Source organism: Rattus norvegicus, chromosome 1, assembly GCF_021556685.1.
Source record: "Rattus norvegicus strain SHRSP/BbbUtx chromosome 1, alternate assembly SHRSP_T2T, whole genome shotgun sequence".
Lineage (NCBI taxonomy): Eukaryota > Metazoa > Chordata > Mammalia > Rodentia > Muridae > Rattus > Rattus norvegicus.
The window spans coordinates 88,325,011-88,346,114 of record NC_141534.1 but is presented as its reverse complement, the minus strand read 5'-3'; the positions used below and the strand labels follow the sequence as shown (position 1 = coordinate 88,346,114).

The 21,104-nt window shown below is 44.3% G+C and overlaps 2 protein-coding genes across 3 annotated transcripts in view; both read left to right on the top strand.

Moving 5' to 3' along the window:
- Positions 1-21,104, top strand: part of Ccdc9 (coiled-coil domain containing 9) — a 126,635-nt gene that overhangs the window by 30,995 nt on the left and 74,536 nt on the right. The gene's annotated exons all lie outside the window — the stretch shown is intronic.
- The window catches only part of Sae1 (SUMO1 activating enzyme subunit 1), a 55,903-nt gene that overhangs the window by 13,196 nt on the left and 21,603 nt on the right, over positions 1-21,104 (top strand). For both annotated transcript variants that reach the window (NM_001012063.1, XM_087554590.1), the window contains exons 3-6: positions 1,155-1,328; positions 2,882-3,024; positions 4,697-4,796; positions 12,265-12,370. In NM_001012063.1, coding sequence (NP_001012063.1) covers positions 1,155-1,328; positions 2,882-3,024; positions 4,697-4,796; positions 12,265-12,370 — 523 coding nt within the window. The remainder of the gene's footprint in view (positions 1-1,154; positions 1,329-2,881; positions 3,025-4,696; positions 4,797-12,264; positions 12,371-21,104) is intronic.

Sequence of the window (21,104 nt, the reverse complement as noted above, 5' to 3'; positions counted from 1 at the left end):
CATGTGGTTGCTGGGGATTGAACTCAGGACCTCTGGAAGAGCAGTCAGTGCTCTTAACCACTGAGCCATCTCTCCAGCCCTGCCTGTTTCCTCCTTAATCACAGCTGATTCTTCAGCCCCACTGTCACCAAGGGTATTGTCAGAACAAAGCAAAGGTTTCATTTTAGTAATTCCAGTCTCCTAGTAATCACAACCAATTCTTCAGCTCCAGCTTAACAGAACTTCAAATTCCAAATTCAGAATATCACTCACGTGGCCCTGATGGTGCCTCTGCTTCCTTTCACAGCTTTGCAGGCCAGGCCCCTCTGGTCTACGGAGCTTTCAGCAGTCTGGCCTGTGAAGCTCCTATAGAACAGCCCATTAAGTTCTCAGCCCTCTGGCTTTTCTGCCATAAGTCCCAAATACTTGTACAAAACTCCCCCAAAACAACATGAACAATGTGATTGGGTTTGTACCAGTTTTTGTCTGAGGGTTTTCTTTCTTTTTTAAATTATGTATTGTATGTGTATGAATACACTGCCATTATCTTCAGACTCTAGGAAGAGGGCATCAGATCCCATTACAGATGGTTGTGAGCCACCATGTGGTTGCTGGGAATTGAACTCAGAACCTCTGGAAGAGCAGTCAGTGCTCTTAACCGCTGAGCCATCTCTCCAGCCCTGAGAGTTTCTGTTGCCTTGATAAAACACTTGACAAAAAGCAATTTGGTGAGGAAAGGGTTGCTTTGTTTGGCTTACATGTCCCTAGTCCATTGAGGTAACAAAGGCAGGAACAAAAGCAGAAGCCATGGAAATGTGCTGCTTACTGGTGGCTCCTCATGACTTGCTCAGTTTCATACCCAGGACCACCTGCCTTGGGATAGATAGCACCACGGATGGGCTGGTCCCTTCACATCAACCATTAATCAAGAAAATGCACTGCAGACTTGCCCACTGGCCAGTCCAATGGAGGCAGTTTCTCAACTGAAGTTTCCCTTTTCTAGATTATTCTAGATTGTGTAAAGTTAACAAAAATTAGCCACGACTGTCTTCCGTAAGGATAATAACAACAATTGGTTGTGGGCATTTTAAAGTCCCTATATAGCCTAGATGTATTTACACTGATGTATTTACATTTCAGAAAGACTCAAGAATTAAGGAGAATTTTTTTTCTAGGTATCTCCAGAAGACCTTGGAGCTCAGTTCTTGATTCGAACTGGGTCTGTGGGCCAAAACAGGGCCGAGGCCTCTTTGGAACGAGCCCAGAATCTCAACCCCATGGTGGATGTAAAGGTGGACACTGAGGATATAGAGAAGAAGCCAGAGTCCTTCTTCACAGAGTTTGATGCGGTGAGTTCCTTACAGCTTGAAGTGGTTGGTAGGAGAAAGCTCCGTGTGGATCCGTGCTTCCAGCCCTAGCGCTTGGGAATCGAGGCAGGACTGCTCCAGGCTGAGGCCAGTGGGGACTTCATGACAAGATTAACTGTAGGTGTGCAGGAGCTTTCAGATCACACAGGCCGAACTGTTTTCCCATGTGCATTTATAAACTCTTTTCTTCTTTAGGCTTGACACGTTGTGTAAATGTTTATAAGTCGGTCCTGTTAGACCTCCTGTGGTTGTTTGTGAGGTGCCTTCTGTCTGCCGTCCTGTGTCTTGGCTTACGTTATCTGAGACTGGGTTTCAGCATTAGCGTTTATCTTCCTTCACTATCTTTGTACGTGTGTTCTGAAAATGTAAGTTTCTGATTTTGTTGCCAGTTGTACTTATTTGATAGAAATATCAAGCTACAGCCTATGTTTTGTGTTAAGGAAGGAAACAGCAAGCAAGTCAGCCAGCATACCTAGCCAAGCTCGGAAGCACGTGCCTCTAATCCCAGCATTTGTTGGGCAAATGGAGTTAGGAAAGAATGAGAGATCAAGACTGAGTTTGAGAGCAGTCTGGGCTACATGAGGCTGTCTGTCTTGCTCTGTTTTGTTCTGAAGACAGGCCCTCCGTAGCCCTGGCCATCCTGGAACGTGGAGATTTGAATGGCTTTGCCTCCCCAGTGCTTCGGTTGAAGGTGTGCACCACCCACCTCCTTAGCTTTGTCTTGAAAAAGCACAGACAACAACACCTGCTCTCGGTGTGTCTGCGCCAGTCACTCTGGCCACGGAATTGACAGTGACAGTGACACTCCAGACGAGGCGTGTCCACCCCATAACGTTCTCAACTCTGTGTCAGTGTCCATCATGGTTTCTTGTTTGGTTTTCAGGCAGGGTCGCTCTACAAATCCCTAGTACTCACTATGCAGACAGCTGGTTTAGAACTCTTGGGGTGACAGGCAGAGAGTGTCCCTTTCCTTGCCTCTCTAGTGCAGGGATTAAAGGCTTGTGTTGCCACATCTGGCTGATTTCAGCCTCTTAAGACAGGATTCCCTGTACCCTGGGAAAACTTAAAAGATCTTGGACAAATAGTAAAGCGTTTTTTAAAGTGTGGGGGAGGGGGAGCAGATACTTAAACATAACCTTTGGTCAGTTAAAAAACTGGTTTTACTTGTCACCAGAACTTGCTTGATTTTAACAGATTAGATAGTTTAGATTACCTTGATAGCTCTGTCTTCATGAGAGCTATGAAGTATGGTGTATATGCTCATGGATTAAGGGAACAGATTCTCTGGAGTGGTTTTACTGCCCATCTAAATTCTTCTCTTAGGTGTCAGAGGTGGTCATATCGTTTATATTTTCTACATCCCGAAACCTGAACTTCTCTTTTGTCTTCTATTCATAGCACCCAAAGAACCTGTTGTTCCTGTTGAAACTGGTCTTAAGCCTACCAGAGAGATGGTTAATTTAAGATTTATTTAGACAGCAGGGCAGTGATTCACAGTTTACAGCTCTTACCAGTCAGTTCCTGTCTCCCCTCAGGTGTGCCTGACTTGCTGCTCCAAAGATGTCATCATTAAAGTCGACCAGATCTGTCACAGAAATAGCATCAAGTTCTTCACAGGAGATGTCTTTGGGTACCATGGGTACACCTTTGCAAATCTTGGAGAGCATGAATTTGTAGAGTAAGTGCTGGGAGGAAAGGACCGAAGAGAGCTTTCCACAGTTGAGTAATACTTATGGTAGGACGTGAACTGCCTCAATGAAGTAGCTTTACTATAATATCTCAACATTCTGAAACAAGGCATTAACAAATTATTAAGAGAGTTGTTTTGTGGATTCACATTTTTGTTGTTTTATCAAGGCAAGGTTTCTCTTTTTTTGGTTGTCCTAGAACTCGCTCTATAGACCAAGCTAGCTTCCAATTCAGAGATCCTCCTACCTCTGCCTCTTGAGTGCTACGATCAAAGACATGTGCTGTCCTGTCTGCCCAGCTTGTGGGTTCAGAATTTTCGGAGACATGTAGACCGCACCTTTGAAAGCAGTGATGTCATCTGAAGCCCAAAGCATGCAATGTTGTGGACAGAGTACATTATATGGGCATCCCAACTTCCTGAACTTGAGGGTTGGAACTCACATGCTGTCCAGGGAAGGTGTGCTTGAGTTTTAAACACTTGTTCCTTAGCTTGTGCTTGCATGTTGAGAGGTGGTGGAGAGAGAGTACCTGCTAGTTAAATGGGTGGTCCTTTGGCCACACTTAGCCTGCCTTGGAAAAGCTCCAAGGTTCAGAGCCTACTGTGGAGCAGACAGACCTTATCCTCATTTTGAACAGGAAGCTGCAGAGCTTAATAATTCTCACATGACAAGACCTGCAGTGTTTTTAGTTACAGCTTTCAAGAGAAAGATGGCTGACGGTAGAGTATTTATAAAACTATATGAATTGGGTATTTGTCCACCATTCATTATATTTTTATTCTCTTGCTTGCTCTCATCTCAGTCTCTCAAACAGCATCTGAAGCCTACCTTGCTAATTTACAGCTGGGTACAACTTCCTGCTAAGCAGAGCTCTCATTGTTCAGCCTCTTCAGAGAGTCATTGGTATTTCTCTGGCCCACACGTTTCTTGGCTGTAAACTTAATCTTTGAGCTGGTGGTGCACACCTTAACTCCCAGCACCTGGGAGGCAGAGGTGGGTGGATCTCTGAGTTCTAGGCCAGCCTGGTCTACAGAATGAGTTCCAGAACAGCCAGGGCTACACAGAGAAACCCTCTTGAAAACCAGGTGGTGCTGGAGGTTGGGGAGCAACCTTTCAGAGGGGCAAATGTGTTCTCACCATCTGCTCTAGCCACACAGGAGCTTTAGAAGGGTCTGATTCTCGGAGTGTAGTGACTTGAAAAGTTATAACAGAAGCAGGCTGAACTACTCTAACATTAGGCTCCCCCAGCAGAAGGAGGGATTAAGTGTGGCTCTTTTGTTCTTGATTCCTCGAGAATGTTTGCAAAGCATTCTGGCTTTGGATGGCTTCTGCTGCTAGGCAGTTTGCTTGTGCTCTCTTCCTCCCATGATCACATCAGGGACCGCTATTCTGAGAATGTTAACTGATTTATCAGATCGCTCTAGTGGCCGCCATGAGATTTGAACTCGGGCCTCATTGATTCCAAAGCCTTTTGCTCTTTTTTTGTTTGTGTATTTGTTGTTTCTCGAGGCAGGGTAGCCTTGACTGTCTAGGAACTCACTCTGTAGACCAGGCTGGGCTCAAACTCAGCTTTTTGCTCATTAGACATAGGTATCCTGGGAGTTGATAACATTTTCTAAAATTTATATTCCAGTGATATAACTTTCAAACTTGTCTCTCTAGAGAGAAAACCAAAGTTACCAAAGTCAGCCAAGGAGTGGAAGATGGACCTGATGCCAAGAGAGCAAAGCTTGACTCATCGGAGACCACCATGGTCAAAAAGGTGAGTGAGAGAGAAAGCTGAGGTCAGAAAATCAGAAATCCTTTACAGTTCTAGCAGCCTTTTCAAACGAGTCAAGTTCTGTTCTGGTGCAATGCTGTGGTGACCAGATGACAACCTTGTTTAGCCAGTAAAAGGCATCAGTTTTGAACTCTAGTGTCTGAAGCAGTATGTCAGACTGAAGCAGAAGTAGTTACTTTTCCCTCTCTTTCACCCACTCCCCTCCCAATCATTTTCTTTTTCTACATTGGTATGCAGTTCAGTAAGGTCCTAACTCTGCAGGAGCCAGTTTAAACTTACCCCATCCCTAGACTGGGTTTCTCTGTGAAGCTCTTCACTTTTCCTTTTTACCCTTTATGTATATGGGTGATTTACCTTTATGTATTGTTATGTGTGTGACAGTGACCTATGAGGCTGGAGTTACAGACAGTTGGGAGCCACAGTGTGACTTGAGATGCTCAGTTGATAAAGTTTTTACTGTGTGAGCATGATGAGCAAGTTCATGGCAGCTCATGCCTGTCTGTAAACCAGACCAGGTAGGTGGGACAAACGGATTCCTGGGCCTTGCTGGTTGGTCAGTGAGTGCCAAGTTCAGGAATAGATCCTGTCTCCAAAAGGTGAAGTATTCGGCTGGAGCTTGGCACTGTAGAGGAGGATCTGGGTACAATTAATTCCCTGAGGCACGTCATGGTGACTCATGCCTTATAATTCCAGCATTTAGGAGATAGACTGAGGATCAGAAATTCAAAGCTATTTGCTCCAGCTCCAGGTTAGCCTGGGCTATATGGGACTTTGTCTCAAGGCAAACAGAAAGGTCTTTAATGTAAGTATAGTAATTGCTGGTGTTGTGTGTGGGTTTTCTTCTCGTTGTGTTTTTCCCCCTTCAGTATTGGGTAGAACCTGGGGACGTAGACATGTGTTTGGGTCTAGTGCAGTGTTTAATCTCATTAGAGAAAGCAGTTATGAAAGGGATCAGAAGGCAATGGTTTCTTTAGCTGGTGTTACCAGGGAAAACAATTTGAAGTGGCTGGTATTGGTTTTGTTAAACTGAGAAATGATGGGACCAAGCCCATATTTACCCTTCATCTTGTAGATTTAAATGTGGAGAAGAGAAAGCAGCTGGTTGGAATATCCATTTAAAGTTGTTTTGGGGGTAAGGGGTTCTGTGCAGGATCCACAGAACTGGGACAGCCCGGCAGAACTGTGCATTTTCTTTCCCTTACTTTTGTGTTTGTATTGGGATAGCTTTATCTGTGAGCCTGATGCAGAGAAATTATTAGGCTCTAATTTTAGTGTCTATTCACAGGACTGTAATTACCCAGAGTGAACATTAGAGTTTGGGCCAAACCTGGAGTCCTTTCTTTTTGAGGCCCAGTCATACTTTCTCTGCATGGTTGCCTGAGTGTGGTGGGGAGAGAAATTGTTAACAAATGGAGGAGCACAAAAGGGGCTCTGTAGGTTTATAAATCACGCCCTCTTCCAAGTGTGACACTTGGCCCTGGTGTGAGGGTTTTATGGCTTAAGTGCCTTCTTGATTGAGGCCCACATTTTGCATTCAAGTGGAAAAGCCCTTGCTTTGTGAGCCATTCAGAGCTGGAAGCTTCTCTGGAATCACTTCTGATGATGCCCTCTAGGGTGGATATGGAAGCTTCATTTGGGAGCCACTTTTCTGTCACTATGAGGAGAATGTGGGGTGCCCAGGCCAGTACTTGGCAGCCTTGGTGTGCCATTCCGGAGCACTCTGCCGGTACTTTGCCCTTTGTGCAATGTCTTCCTTCAGAGAGCAGAAATTAAAGATATGAAAATATTCCCCAGCTGACTTTGTTAGTCAGCTGTTACAATGGACTGTTCAGCCGGGATTCCAGCTCTGAGCTCTTGAGGGTGCACAGCATGCAGCGCATTCCTTCTGACAATCCCCTGGATTCCAGACCTTGGCTTTGTGTCCTACCCGGAGCCCAGGGCAAGGACAGGGTGTGGCAGTGTTTGGCCTGTGGCTTTGCCACCTGGCAGTAACAACTTCTCTATTCAGGCAGAAAGGGCCTTGGGATTTTATTTTACTTACTTATAATTTTTTGAGTGTGCCAGTCCTGGCTGACCTGGAACCCAGAATGTAGACCAGGTTCACCCAGATCTTCCTGCCACCAGGCCAAGTGGCCCTGGGATTTTGAAGTTTTGTCTACTTAAGGTCCTTCATCCAGACTTTAAGGTTTCCTAAATTGTACAGAATAAGGAGTTGGGTTCTACTCAGACTGCAGGATGGGGTGAGGGAAGCAGCTACTTCCTGTTTCCTGTGAAAGGTGTCTGTCAGAGTCCCCCTCTCCTCCCACTGTCCTAGGTTCAATCAGATGTTGTAAAACCACTTTGGGTTCAAGGTACATGGTGTGCTCCTAAATTAGAAACTTCAGAAAACAAAGAGGAAAAACAGAGCTTGTGGTTTTCACACATCTAGGAAGTTGGGCCTTTTTAACACCCATGTGCTTGTGATAAATAGGGCAGTAGGAAAGGCCCAACTGGAGGCAGCTGGTACTTGAGTTTGTTAGCATTTTTTTGGTACTTTGGTTTTTAAGCTACATGTGTACTCTGTGTGTGTGTGTGTGTGTGTGTGTGTGTGTGTGTGTCTGTGTGTCTGTGTGTCTGTGTGTCTGTGTGTGTGTCTCCCCTGTTAAGTGTTGTGGGCAATTCTTTTAACACTGAGCCACAAGCCCTCTCTTCCCTTTAGACGTTAGTAAAGGGACAAGTCACCCGGCCATGTCATCTAGGTTAGTGTACTTCAGGATACACCTGATGGGAGGAGAGAATCAGCTCCTGCAGATTGGCCTCTGGCTTCTGTGTAGGTATGTGTGCACACACAGTAAATGAATAAATAAATGTGCTTTTAAAATATTAAGATTTTAGTCCTTAAGGGAAGGAAAGTTTTGTTTATTGCCATATTCCTAGGCCAGTGCTGAGCACAGTCATAGTCAGGAAATAACATTTCAGCGTAATGCATTTCCTGCAGCCGAAAAAGACAACCCTGAAGGAGATCTTGTCCTTTTAAACCTAGATCATGGAATTAACTATGAGGTGAACTAAATGGCTTAGCTATATAGTACGTTAGTTTTCATAGATCAGTTACTTGATCTGAGAGAACAAAATTCCAAAGATAAGAAACTTGCTCAGAAACAGAAGTGAGTTACTGAATAGTCAAGACAGGGCCTCACAGACCGGTGAGGGTTATGGCCCTACCAGGTGTCAAGATTGCTTGGTTTAGAGCTGCTGTCACCAACTTTTTTGGGTGTTGAATGACTTTTCACGGGGTCACTATTGGAAAACACAAATTACACTGTGATTCATAGTAGTAGCCAAGTTATTGTTCAGAAGTGTCAAGAAATAGTTATATAGCCAGACGGTCATGTGCACACCTTTAATCTCAGCACTGGGGAAGCAGAGGCAGGCAGATCTCTTGAGTTCAATGACAGCCTGGCCTACAGAGCTGAGTTCCAGGACAGCCAGGCCTCACAGAGAAACCCTGTCTTGAAAAGAAAAAAAAAGAAAAGGAAAAAAAAATTATGGTTGGGGTCACGTCAATCTGAAGAAGGGTTCTAGCTTTAGAAAGGTTGAGACATGAAGTGCACTGTCTCTATAGTGTTTGGGATACAGCTTTCTGGTTTTCCAGGGAAGGTAAGATAGTTAGCTGAGATGGGGAGTGACATGATGAGCTCTCGTCAAGTGAGCATGTGTGTCTATCCGTTCCTGGCCCTCCATTCCTTCCCTTACTTTCTCTTCTTTCCTCTCTTCATGACTGAAAACGGGTAGCCCAGCTGAGTTTAAACAGCCTGTAGCCCAAAGAGGCCTTGTGTTTTCAGTCTTCTGCTTCAGAATGCCGAGTGTGAGGCATACTGTTGCCACTGTGTCTGATACACGTGTAAGTATGTATATAATTATTTATTTCATGTGCAGAAATATGCCACATGCCTGAAGGTTAACAGTTATAATAAAATAAACCCTGTGAGAATTAGACACCCATGTTGTCAGTGCCGGCACACTAATCTCTGCCGCCTTCTTCTTTACTCTCTGCTGTAGTTTTCTCCTGAACAGGTGACTCCGGGGCTGCTGGTCTGTGTGATGGATTAAAAGGGCAGACCCAGATCTAAAGAACTAGTCCATAATATTCATCTACCTAAAGTAAAATGAGTAAATGGTTTGTTTTTAGGCACTCTTTCAAAAAAAAAAAAAGAAAGCAACTTTCTGTACAAGAGTTTAAGCATAAACTCAGACTCTTAGCTAGCACCATAGATAATACCAAATTAAAGAAGCAAGCAGGTTTGACGTGGCGTGTCTAAGCTTTCTGTTTTTCTTCAGTGTAAATAATGGTTGTCAGCGGTTGGTTCTTCTTCCCATGTGTTTCTTCTCATGTCCGTATGCGTAAGCCATATGTAGATTTGCTCCCCGTGTCCCTTCACTACTTCAGAACTGGTTTCCTGTTGCATGTGTGCTGCCACCTGCTTTGTGAGAGAAGCATTGTGTTGGTGGGGCCATCTGTTTGTGTGTCTTTGTAGGGCTTTGCTGTCCTTTGTGGTAGGTACCAGACACATATTTAATATTAAATACAGTATAAAAATGACAACTCTAGCGCTCAGTGAGCACCTGTAGCTGCTGGTGTGGGAGTTGCACAACATGCACACATGAGGACACCATTGTAATCAGTCCTCTTGGACAGTACTGCATGCAGGGCTTCTTTTGTGTGGCTATATTACCGTCAACGTATCTGCTGTCGGTGGCATTCAGGTGTGTGAACTTTTCCTTGTTAGAGACTGTGCTGTGCAAAGCATTCTGTTTGTGCATGTGAGGTGGTGTTCAGCCTGCTTGGGCAGTCGTGTTCTTTTCTGTAGGGTAAAATTAGGATAAGTATCTTCACCTTGCCAGTTTACACTCCATGGCCAATAGCACATAACAGTAACACTTGCTAACCTCAGGCTGTGCTTCAACCGTGCTGTTGAGGGAAAATTGTTTGGCTTATGGCTGTCATCTGGTAGAATACTTTTTTATCTTCAGATGAGTTCTCAATATATAGCTCTAGCTGGTCCAGGAAATAGCTCTATAGCCTAGGCTATAAAGTTGACATTCTCCTGCCTCTGCCTCCCACATTCTGGGATTGTAGATAATGCACCAGCATGATGGGCATCTTTTTTTTTTTTTTTTTTTTTTTTTTTAATTTAAAAAATTTCCACCAGATGCTGGTGGCACATGCCTTTTCCCAGCACTCAGGGGGCAGAAGATGACAACCTGAATCAAAGCCAACCTGGTCTACAGAGTTCTAGGACAGCCATGGTTGCACAAAGAAGCCCTGTCTCAAAAAACCAAAGCGGTGGGTGGGTGGGTGGGTGGGTGGATGGATAAAAGGATAAAATTTTCCCTTTTACTTTACATGTATGGATGCTTTGCTTGCATGAATGTGTATGGACCGCATGCATGCAGTTTTTTTGTTTTTTTGTTTTTTTGTTTTTTGTGGTTCTTTTTTTCGGAGCTGGGGACCGAACCCAGGGCCTTGTGCTTCCTAGGCAAGCGCTCTACCACTGAGCTAAATCCCCAGCCCCATGCATGCAGTTTTTATGGGAGGCCAGAAGAGGGGTCAGAGTTCCCTGGGACTGGACTTAGAGATGCCCTGTGGATGCTGAGAATCAAACCCAGGTCTGATGTACGAGTAGCCAGGGCAATTTACCACTGAGCCAACTCTTTAGCCTCTGAGAGGTTGCTTTTTCTGCTGTGATGGTAAATGTTTTATGGAGAGGTACTTTCAAAAGAATGATACAAATTAATTTCTCAGCAGCTTCTAATCATCTGAGGATGAGTGAATGTACACATTTATGCCAGTCATGCTTATTAACATATGGGCTATACATAGAGGACGCCCGAGATTTGTCTCAGGCAGTCTGTTGTCCTTGATTGCTGTGTTTAATTTATATACATAATGAGGTGAGGTGTTTTTCTAGAAGCCAGAGCCTACCTTTTCAGCTAGTCCAGCTTGCCAGCTTGCATCTCAAGTGCTAGGACTATAAGCCTACATCATGTCTAACCAATAACCAGCTATTTATTTCTCTCTATAATGCCAGTGAGTTCACACCAGTATCTCTCAGCCCAATGTTCATTCTAGTTTCTTACTGTTCCATGTGTTAATTAACTCTCTTCTGGTAGGCAAGCCTGGCTCCCTGGGTTGCAGTATTTGCTCATGTTAGCCACTGGATGGAACCAGTGTCCTGTTACTGTTTCTATGGAGATAGCATTCTTACTCTGTTTGCTAGACTTTTCACCCAGGATACCCATCTCCTGCATGCTTTCTTGGAAATTCCCTTCCCAGAAGATGTCTATGTGTGGGTAATATGGGACTGTAAGTGATGTTTGGCTCTTTTTTAATGTTTCTTTTTAATTATGGGTATGTTCATGAGTATGTTCAGGTGCCTGTGATCTCTTGAAATGGGAAAATTTATGGGACTTTAGATACTGGGCATGGGTACTGGAAATTGAACTTAGTTCTTCTCAACTGCTGTGCCATCTCTTCTAGGCCACATATGCTTGTGTGTGTGTGTGTGTGTGTGTGTGTGTATCTTGTGGGAATCAGTTTTCTTTATGATGTGGGCTCCAGGGGGTGGACCTCAGGTTGTCAAGCTTGACCAGCATTTTTACTTACTGAACAATCTCTCTGGCCCTGTGTTGTTTTTCCTTTTTGTTTAATTTTTAGAGGGAGATCAGTAATACTTTTGCACTAAATAAATTACAATTTAAAATTTAGTTTGTCCCATAACATTTTTTCAGATAATTTGATTTGGGGCTAGATCAGTGGTTGGGCATTTGCTCCGCAGTTGTAAGGCCATGGCCAACCCCAGCACAAGACAAGAAATAATGTGCTTTAGATGCGTGGCTTTCACGCATGCATAGTCCTGCCACAGGGCCTTTGCAAGTGCTGTTTCTGCTTCCGTAGCCTGGACCTTTTGTCTCATCCCTTACTCTTTTTCATACTGTCAACATCAAACCACTGTGTTGGGAAATACTTAAATCTTGGTTTTCTTCATAATTAAGGAATGCTCTTCTGTAGGTTTTTAGATTGAGTCTTGCAGTGTTGTAGCTCAAGCTGGCTGTCTATCCTCCTGCCCCAAGCCCCCGGGTCCCAGGATTAAAGGCCTGTGTACCACCTCATCCAGTTGAGTCTAGGGGACTGAAGCAGGAGGATCTCTGCCAAGTTCGAGGTCAGCCTGGTCTAAATAGTGAGACCAAAATGAAACAGGTCTTAGGAGGTTGCCTATGTCATCTTCCTACATAGGTAGCACGTGCCCATCCCTGTTCAGGGTATGAAGGAAGTGTTTCTTAGGTTTTAGTGGGCACTGGCGTCTTAGAATAAGACTTTGAATGTTTACATTTGTATGGCCTGGAAAGTTTTCTTGCTTTGATTCAAACCAGCATGTTTATTTGTAAGCACTCTGCCTTTTTCCCACAGAAAGTGCTTTTCTGCCCTGTAAAGGAAGCGCTAGCAGTGGACTGGAGTGGAGAGAAAGCCCAGGCTGCCCTGAAGCGCACTGCCCCAGACTACTTTCTGCTGCAAGGTGAGACCTGGAGATGGAGCCACCAGCCAGGCTTGTGCTGGGCCCAGTGTTGAAGCTGGGTAGGTTCCTCTGTCTCCTCCCCACAGTGTTACATTCTAAATCTGTCAGAATGACCTGCAGTTAACCCTGAAGTCCCCCAGCATCTTCTCATGCTGCCCCTCCAGAACTGGTCTAAGCCCTTGTTCTCCTGACAAGAGTTTTGAGTGTTTTCTTGTCTTCGAGTTGAGTTGTTTGCTTTTTATCTTTTGCAGTGAGGCCTCACAGAAGAGCCCAGCTTGAACTTGGGGAGATCCTTCTGCCTCCGTCTCCCATATTTACCATTTATTGTACCTGGCTTCTCCCTCGTTGAATGAGCCATCTTTCAGGGATTTGATAGGAAAATACTGGTTGACCTTGCTCCCGTCCCTGACAGTTTCAACTGTTTACTTTTAATTTTTATATTAGAGTGTGTGTGTGTGTGTGTGTGTGTGTGTGTGTGTGTGTGTGTCTGTGTCTGTGTGTGTGTCTGTGTGTGTGTCTGTGTGTGTATGTGTATATGTATATGTATATGTATATGTATATGTATATGTATATGTATATAGTTGTTGAGACAGAGTTTCAGTATAATAATTTGGTCTGGAAATGGCTGTTTAGACCAGGCAGGCCCTGAGTTCACGAGCCGTCCTCCCACCCCTTTTTTATATGTGAGTGATTTGCTCATCTATATCTACGTGCATTATCTTCGTAAAAGTTCAGGCATGTGTGTTAGAATACAAAAAGAGTGTGCTAGATCCCCTCTTCTCGTGGTTGAGTCCTTTGCAAGAACGGCAAGGGCTCTCAATTGCTGACCACTTAATTCTAGCCCCAACAAGATTCTTTTTTTTTTTTTTTTCTTTTTTCTTTTTTTTTCGGAGCTGGGGACCGAACCCAGGGCCTTCCGCTTGAAGATTCATTTTTTAAAATACCGTTTGTTGCTGGGGCATGGTAACACATACCTGTAATCCTGGCTAGCACTTGGGGATCAGACACAGGAGGATCATCAAACTCATTTTCAGCCACCTCATGCCTCTGAGGATAGCCTGTGCTGTGTGAAATGCTGTCTGAAAATCGGGAAAAGGATGGAGGATAAGGAAATTTAGCGGGTGAACTATTTTAAAACCCTGAATGTGGATGCATACAGAAATATTTAAGTGGGTTAAGTAGGAATGAGTGTTAGGCATGTGAGAAATGCCTTCCCTAAGGACTGTGGGACCTTGTGTGGAAGAAGTGCCAGCTGCATTGTGAGTAGCACCTGCTCCTCTGGGCCAGGGTTGCCTGCAAGTCCTCTCTATGGCACAGGAAGCCATAGTCACTAGTTTGCAGCATTTGTGTGTATGATGAAACCCTTTCTAGTAATTGCTTATCAAGCAGCCCCTGAGTGTGACCTGGCCTGTCTGGGTCTGTTAGGCTGGTTCTGGTTTTGGCTGTAAGAAAGCACTGGGGAGCATTCCCACAACAGTGGGAAGTGAGTGAGGTCACTCAGCATCCTCCAGCCTCTAGCAGCTTCTGTGGCAGAGATTGAACCACTGGAAATGGCAAGGCAAGCTCTTACCTCACATAGTCCTAACTCTGGGGAGGCTAAGACAGGAGAATTGCAACAAGTTCAAGGATAGCCTTGGAAACGGAGACTGTGTCCCAAAGTAAAAGAATAGGAAAACAGGATGTCATGTCTGAGAATGGCGATTTTCAGGGGGACCTCCCATCTGTCTCAAGAGTATAGTACTTTCCTAAGGTAGATTAGATGGTCCTCGGTTTAATCTTTCATTTATTCACTTCATTTATCTGTCTGTCTACTTAATTTGTTTTTGGTTTCTCTTTGTAGCTCTGGGTGTCCAGGAATTTGATTTGTAGTCCAGGATGGCCTCAAACTCAGGTCAGCCTGCCCTGCCTCTGTAGTGCTGGGATCAAAGGCGTGGCCACCTTGTCTGGCTGTTTACTGTTACTTATTTTCTTGATAAAGATCTTATGTAGCCCCAGCTGGTCTCAAACTCACCATATAATTGAGGATGATCTTTCTGATTTTTCTCAAACAGTGGAATTATAGACATGTTCCTCTGTTGCCCAGTTTTTATGCTACTTTGGACGAATCCAGGGCTTTATGCATTCTGAGCAAGCACTGCCAACTTGGGTCCAGGCCTTTGAAGTCTGGGTAAGTTTTGTGTTGGACTGGGTACCAAGAGTGTCCAGGTGCCTGGGCTTGGAGGGGCAGACAATTATCCAGGAAGAAACAAGAGCTGCCTGTTTTTACTTTTGTTTTTCTGATAGCTACATGGCCCAGGCTGACCACCAACTTGTAATACTACTTTAGCTTTCCAGGTGCTGTCTGTGTGCATCCATTTCTTGTCTGTGTCAGCATACCTGACATCAACTGTAATGTCATGATCATGTGCAGCCTATGATTTTTTTTTGTTTGTTTTTTGAGACAGGCTCTCATTATGTAGATTTGGCTGCTCTGGAACATATATGTAGACCAGGCTGACCTTGAACTCACAGAGTGCTGGAATTGATAACTTACAGTTTTTGAGACTGGGTGTTTGGAATAAAAACTGATGTAATGTTTCTGGCCTATTCTGCCATTTTTAAGTATTGAACACTTGACTAGCATATCCAAGGTCTTGAAGTTCAATCCCCAGTACCACAGAGAAGGAAAGTTTTCAGACGAGAACAAAGAGGAAAAGTATAATACAGTGTGGGGCTGTATTCTTCAAACTGCCACCCCCATTACCTTTCCTGTAAAGTGCACCCATGAGGGCCTTACTCTACAGAGTGCTAGAAGGACCTTGTTCTTGAAACAGCGGCTGGTGGGTACCAACGCCTGTTGCTTCTCCATGCCACAGTACTGCCAGCCACTGCCTTGTCAGCCTCTAGAATAGTGAGTAGTCAGGGATGGGCTCGCCAGTAATCCCCGCACTGGGAGGGCAGAGATAAGACGGTTGCTGTGACTATAAGGAGAGCTGGGCCTACAGTTTAATACAAAACAAAATTAGGGGAGAGGAGTTAAAAATATATTAAGCTCCAGCTCTGGGGGAAAAAAAAAGGAAAAAATATATTGAGCAAAAAATTGGTTCTAATAATTGACTCTAGGACTAACTGGAAGATCTGTATTGAACTGGTTTTTTGTTTGTTTGTTTGTTTGTTTGTATTTGTGGTACTGAAGATTCAACATCTGCGACCTTGAGTTTGTTAGGCACGCTCTTTACTATTAAGTTACATCTCCAGACCTTTGTTTTGTTTTGTTATTGTTGGTTGGGTTTTTTGTTTGTAGTTTTGCAAGACAGGGTTTCTCTGTGTATCCCTGGCTGTCTTGGAACTCATTCTGTAGACCAGAGATCCACCTTTCTCTGCCCTCTGAGTGGCAGGATCAAAGGCATGTGCCACCACTGCCTGCCTATTGTTTGTTTTTGTTTTACATGACCATCTCTGTCCTCAGACACACCAGAAGAAGGCATCAGATCCCATTACAAATGGTTGTGAGCCACCATGTGGTTGCTGGGAATTGAACTCAGGACCTCAGGAAGTGCACTTAACTGCTGAGCCCACTCCAGCATTCCTGTTGTTTTTTGAGAAGTATACTTAATGAAACCTGGCTTGGTGGCACTGGACTGTGATCCCAGGTTCTTGGGAGGTGAATTGGGATGAAAGCAAAGTCAGGGTCTCTCAGTGTAATGTGGTCACGAGGCCAGCCCAGGCAAGGTATTAAAGCCCTGTCTCAAAACAAGAAGGGTAAAGCTGGAGGGTTATCCCAGTGGGTAGAGTACTTGTCTTGCCTCTGCAGTTGGTCTAGTGATTCATAAGTAGCATCAAAAAGAAACGAGCACAGTTAAATAGACCAGATGCAAAAAATAAATGATGTGATAAGTCATATAGCAGCAGAGTTGTTTGAAGTATAAAAATGTACAAAGACAAATACAAATGAACTCACATTTCCTTAGGTTATTTTGAACTCAGATTTAAGAAACTGGTCCGTTAAATTTTTCCTGTCATATCATAGCTCAGTAAACAAACTCCCTAAAAGCTGAATTGCCACCTGCCCCCCTCAAGGCAGGGATGTAGCCCACGCTACATAGAGAATTTGCTTTCCTGAGTTTCCTCTGTAGACTAGGCCAGCCTCAAACTTGGAGATCCTGAGTGTTGGAATCAAAGTTGAGCGCTACCACCAGTCAGCAGCAGAATGGCTTCCAACCACAGTTGGAAGAAGGATGCTTAGCAGAAGCCAGTGTACACATGGGAGCTGATCTGCTGCCTTGACTAGAGTGAGGTCAGTGTAGGTGAAAGTTCTTGGTTAAGGGCTAGAGGTGTGGCAGCTCAGTGGTTAGGTATACTGGTTCCTCTTTCAGAGGGTTAGGGTTCAGTTCCCAATACCCACACGATGGCTCCGGACCATCCCTAACTCCAGTCCCAGGCTATCCAGCCCTCTTCTGATCACACATGTAGTGCACAGACTGTGTGCAGGCAAAACACTCATAAGTAAATTTATTTTGTTCATTAATTAAAGAAAAAAGTAATGTTTATTATAACCAAGCAAGAAATCAAAAAGACATTTCTGTGAACTTAAGAAAAAGACAATGAGGGGTTGGAGATTTAGCTCAGTGGTAGAGCACTTGCCTAGCAAGCGCAAGGCCCTGGGTTCGGTCCCCAGCTCCGAAAAAAAAGAAAAAAGAAAAAAAAAAAGGGCAATGAGGGCTAGAGAGATGGCTCAGCGGTTAAGAGCACCGACTGCTCTTCCGGAGGTCCTGAGCTCAAATCCCAGCAAACCACATGGTGGCTCACAACCATCTGTAATGGGATCTGATGCCTTCTTCTGGTGTGTCTGAAGACAGCTACAGTGTACTTATATATAATAAATAAATAAAATCTTTAAGAAAGAAAGAAAGAAAGAAAGAAAGAAAGAAAGAAAGAAAGAAAGAAAAAGGCATTGAGCTGAGACTGGTACTCAGTGGTAGAACACTTACCCTCATTTGCATGAAGGTCAAGGTTCGACCCCTGGTACTACCCAAGGGGAAAAGTATTATATATAGTCCAGCAAAAATCAAGCCAGGCCCTGTCCTGTCTGCATCTGGATGCTCCATTTCTCATTGTAGCACCTCTGGAAATGTATAGCCACTCAAGAAAAAGGCAGGGTGCTTCATAGATGGCTCCAGGGTTAAGACTACTTTCTTCTCTGCTAAGGACCCATGTCTGGCAGCTTGTAGCCGCCCGTAACTCGAGCGCCAGGGTATCCAGCACCCTACTCTGCCTGGCCTCTGAGGTGTTGCTTTCATACAGACACACAAAGAGGGCCAGCAGAATCACTCAGTGGATAATAGCTGTTGTGACCTGAGTTTAGTCCTCAGAATCTGCATAGTAATGGAAGGAGACAACCAATTTCAGAGTTTTTCTCTAGCTTCCACACATATGCTTGCCACAAACAGTAGTAATAAATGAAGATTAAAAGAAAAAAAAAGTCAGGAGCATAAATGTAGACACATAGTGGCTGTTTGGGGCTTATCGTGTGCTGCCAAGAAAGAAGGCCCAGGAAGAGGGAATGTGGGGCGTCTAGAAGAAGATGAGTAGGCCTGTCAAGAACCAGGGCCTGGGGCTGGAGAGAGGTCTCAGTAATTAAGAGGACTGACTGCTCTTCCAGAGAAACTGGGTTCAAATCTCAGCAACCACATGGCAGCTTATAACTGTAACTGTAAAAGATCTGACACTCTCATACATGCAGGCAAAACACCAATGCATATAAAAGGAGGGGCTGAGAGAAGCAAGACTTGGGATTTTATACCTAAGCTGTTTACTGTATATGTGCAATTTGGTTTTGTGTATTTGTTTTGTTCATTGAGTTTTTCAATTGTATGTGTGTGCATGGGCTGAGAGTACCCTCAGAAACCAGGAGACTGTTGAATCCTCTCAAGCTAGAGTTAATATGTGGGTTTTGAGGCCTCCTACTGTGAGTGCTGGAATTGGCCCCTCTGGAAGAACAATATTGGACAGACAGACAGACAGACAGACAGACAGACAGACAGACGGATGGTCTATAGCAAAGTTGGCCTTGAACTCTGGTCCTTCTGCTGCTGTCACACCCAGATAATTTGCTATTTTGCAGTGATAGCTTAAATGATACTGAAGGATCTTTGAACTGGTGAGTGATCTTGTTTTCTTGGCTGGATGGCATACCATAATCTGATCTGAAAAGATGTGTACGTAGTTTTCAGTTTTTCCAGGCCTGAGAATGTGACCCAATTGAGCCGATGATGCCTTAGTGATGACTTCATGTCACCTGGTTGTACTCAGTGAGGACAGAGTGATTGGCTGTGATGCACCACTGAGAAAAAAGAACCTGACCTCATTGCTCCCTTACCTGTTTGGAAACACTGGGTGCTAGGTAAATGACAGTTCTCTTTATGAGTGACTGGCTATGGCTTGTCTGCTCATTTACTCCACTTCAGAATGCAAACTGCTCGCGTGCATTGGTATCCCTTCAGCATCCCTTGCTGTATGGCAAGCCTTCCCTCATCCCACCCACACACCCCAATCTTGGGGCTAAGGCTAGAACCAGCCTTATGTGTATAAGACAAGTCATCTCTCACACTGTTCTAGTCCTTTAAAAGTCACATTTCTAGGTGCTGGAAAGAACGGTTAAGAGCACTGACTGCTCTTGCAGGGGCCTTGCTTTGATACCCAACACAAGCCAGGCTTGATGTCCAGTGTCTTCCAGAGTCATGTGCTGCCCTGCTTCCCTGTGTATGTGTGTACGCGCTTGTTGTGTTTGGGAACTCAGTATTTTTCCAGTTAGTCTAATACAGTAATGGTCAGACTGAAGGCTTCCTGCTGCGGTTTTCCACTATCTTGGGAGCTGTCCTCTCCGTCTGTGAGCAGATAGGGCTCATCTTTATTATTCTCCCATGGTGTGTTTCAAAACATTAAGTGTGAGCTGGCTTCCTGTGGCAAAAAGTTGACTTTGATTTGTTCTTTTTGAGGTTACTGTGAGTTTATCATAACAGGAGCACTAAAAATAGTGGCTCTCAGATGGAAACTGTTCTCTTACCAGCATGGACAGCAACATGAAGACTTACACAGGAGCAGAAAGGAGTAGACCTCATCTTAAGATGAGTTACAATCAGAGGGTCCTGCTGTCTCCACACTGAGTCTCTTCTAATAAACTGTGGAAAAGTACTTAGCACATACTACTGCTTCAGAACTGAAGAAAGAGTTACCCAAGGTCAAGCATTTGGGGTGCATCTGGTATTTGCACGGTCTGTAGTTAAGAATCAGGAGGAATTGATCTCCATATCAATGGATTCACAAACGTTAACACCTTGTGAGGAAAGCCCTAATGTAGGCTATAGGACAAAACTGCTCTATCATGTAGCTGTTCGTTCGGTATGGCCAAATAACTACAGCTATCAAAGCAGGTTAGGGTACTCACTAAATGGGAGGGCAGGCACCTCTTGAAATCGAGGTAAGGAGGATAGTGTTGCAAACCAAGGAGCAGCACACAGCAGCAGGAGGCTAAATTCCAATGGATATGGTGTCAGAACCACCCAGAGAACATTTAGAAAGTGCAGATTAGCTAACTGTTGCTCCTGTTGCCAGCTCAGAATAGCAGGGTGACCTGCTTCCTGACGTTTTTTAAGTTTCTCAGATGAGTCCTTCTATAGTACGAAAAGAAGCCATACTTCAAAACAAAGCCCCAGTCACCTGTTTTAATTTCATATGTCCTAGGTTCTTATTTTTTAATGAACAGTGTGGTACTGAAACAGGAACAGTAGGAAGCTCCTGGAATACCTCTTGAGTGCTATGGGTTTGTTTTGTTGTTTGTTGAGACAGGATCTCAACCAGGATAAATCAGTGTGGTGGCCTCAGAAGTCATATAGCCAGAGCTGACCTTGAATGTCTGATCTTGCTTCTGCCTACTAAGTGCTGAGCTTATAGACCTATATATAACCACCGGGTCTTGTTTTAATACAGTGGTTTTTATGTCTGTCCGTTTGAAGAAAGAACTGAAAATTGGTAAAGTATAGCTTAGTTTTTTCAACGTTAACAGTTTTAGAAGCTACTTAAGGTGTATTGAGGAGTAAGCAAGTAGGTGAACTGGGTGAGGACAGCCGCGTGTGTGTTTGATTTTTAGAAGAACATTGTGCTTACAGAAGGCAGGAGCCCCGTGGGGTGGGTGAGGTTGGAGGTAGCAGTGCAGATGCTATGGGTTCTCATCTGCAGACCTGGAGCTGGGCACGTGTCCATTGTCCGCCTCACAGTACTTACTATCTTTTCCACTAAGTAGATCTCGGGCTTCTTAGAGAAGTGGAGGATTCCAGAGGGTGGGGTAGGAAAATTACAGGTGCAACACCTTGCTGTGCCAGAAAACTTAAGAATCACAGCAAAAGAATGTCAAAGAATAAGACTAACAATATAGAAGGAAGGAGTGACAGACATTAAAAACACTGTGGCTGATGAGATGGCTCAGTAAATAACTACACTTCCTCTCCAAATAATTATGAGGACCCGAGTTCAAATCCCAGCATACCCACACCAGCAAATAGGTAAAATATAATTTAAAAAGAGAAAGGATGACTGGTGTGGTAGCATGCCTCGGTTACCATTACTTGAGCGATGGAGGCAGGGAGATCACGTGAGCTCTTTTCTTTTTAAAGTCAAGCATTGGTATAAGAACTTACCTCAAAAAAGAGAGAGGGTAAGCTGGAGAGTTGGCTCAGAAATAAACTACTTGTAACTG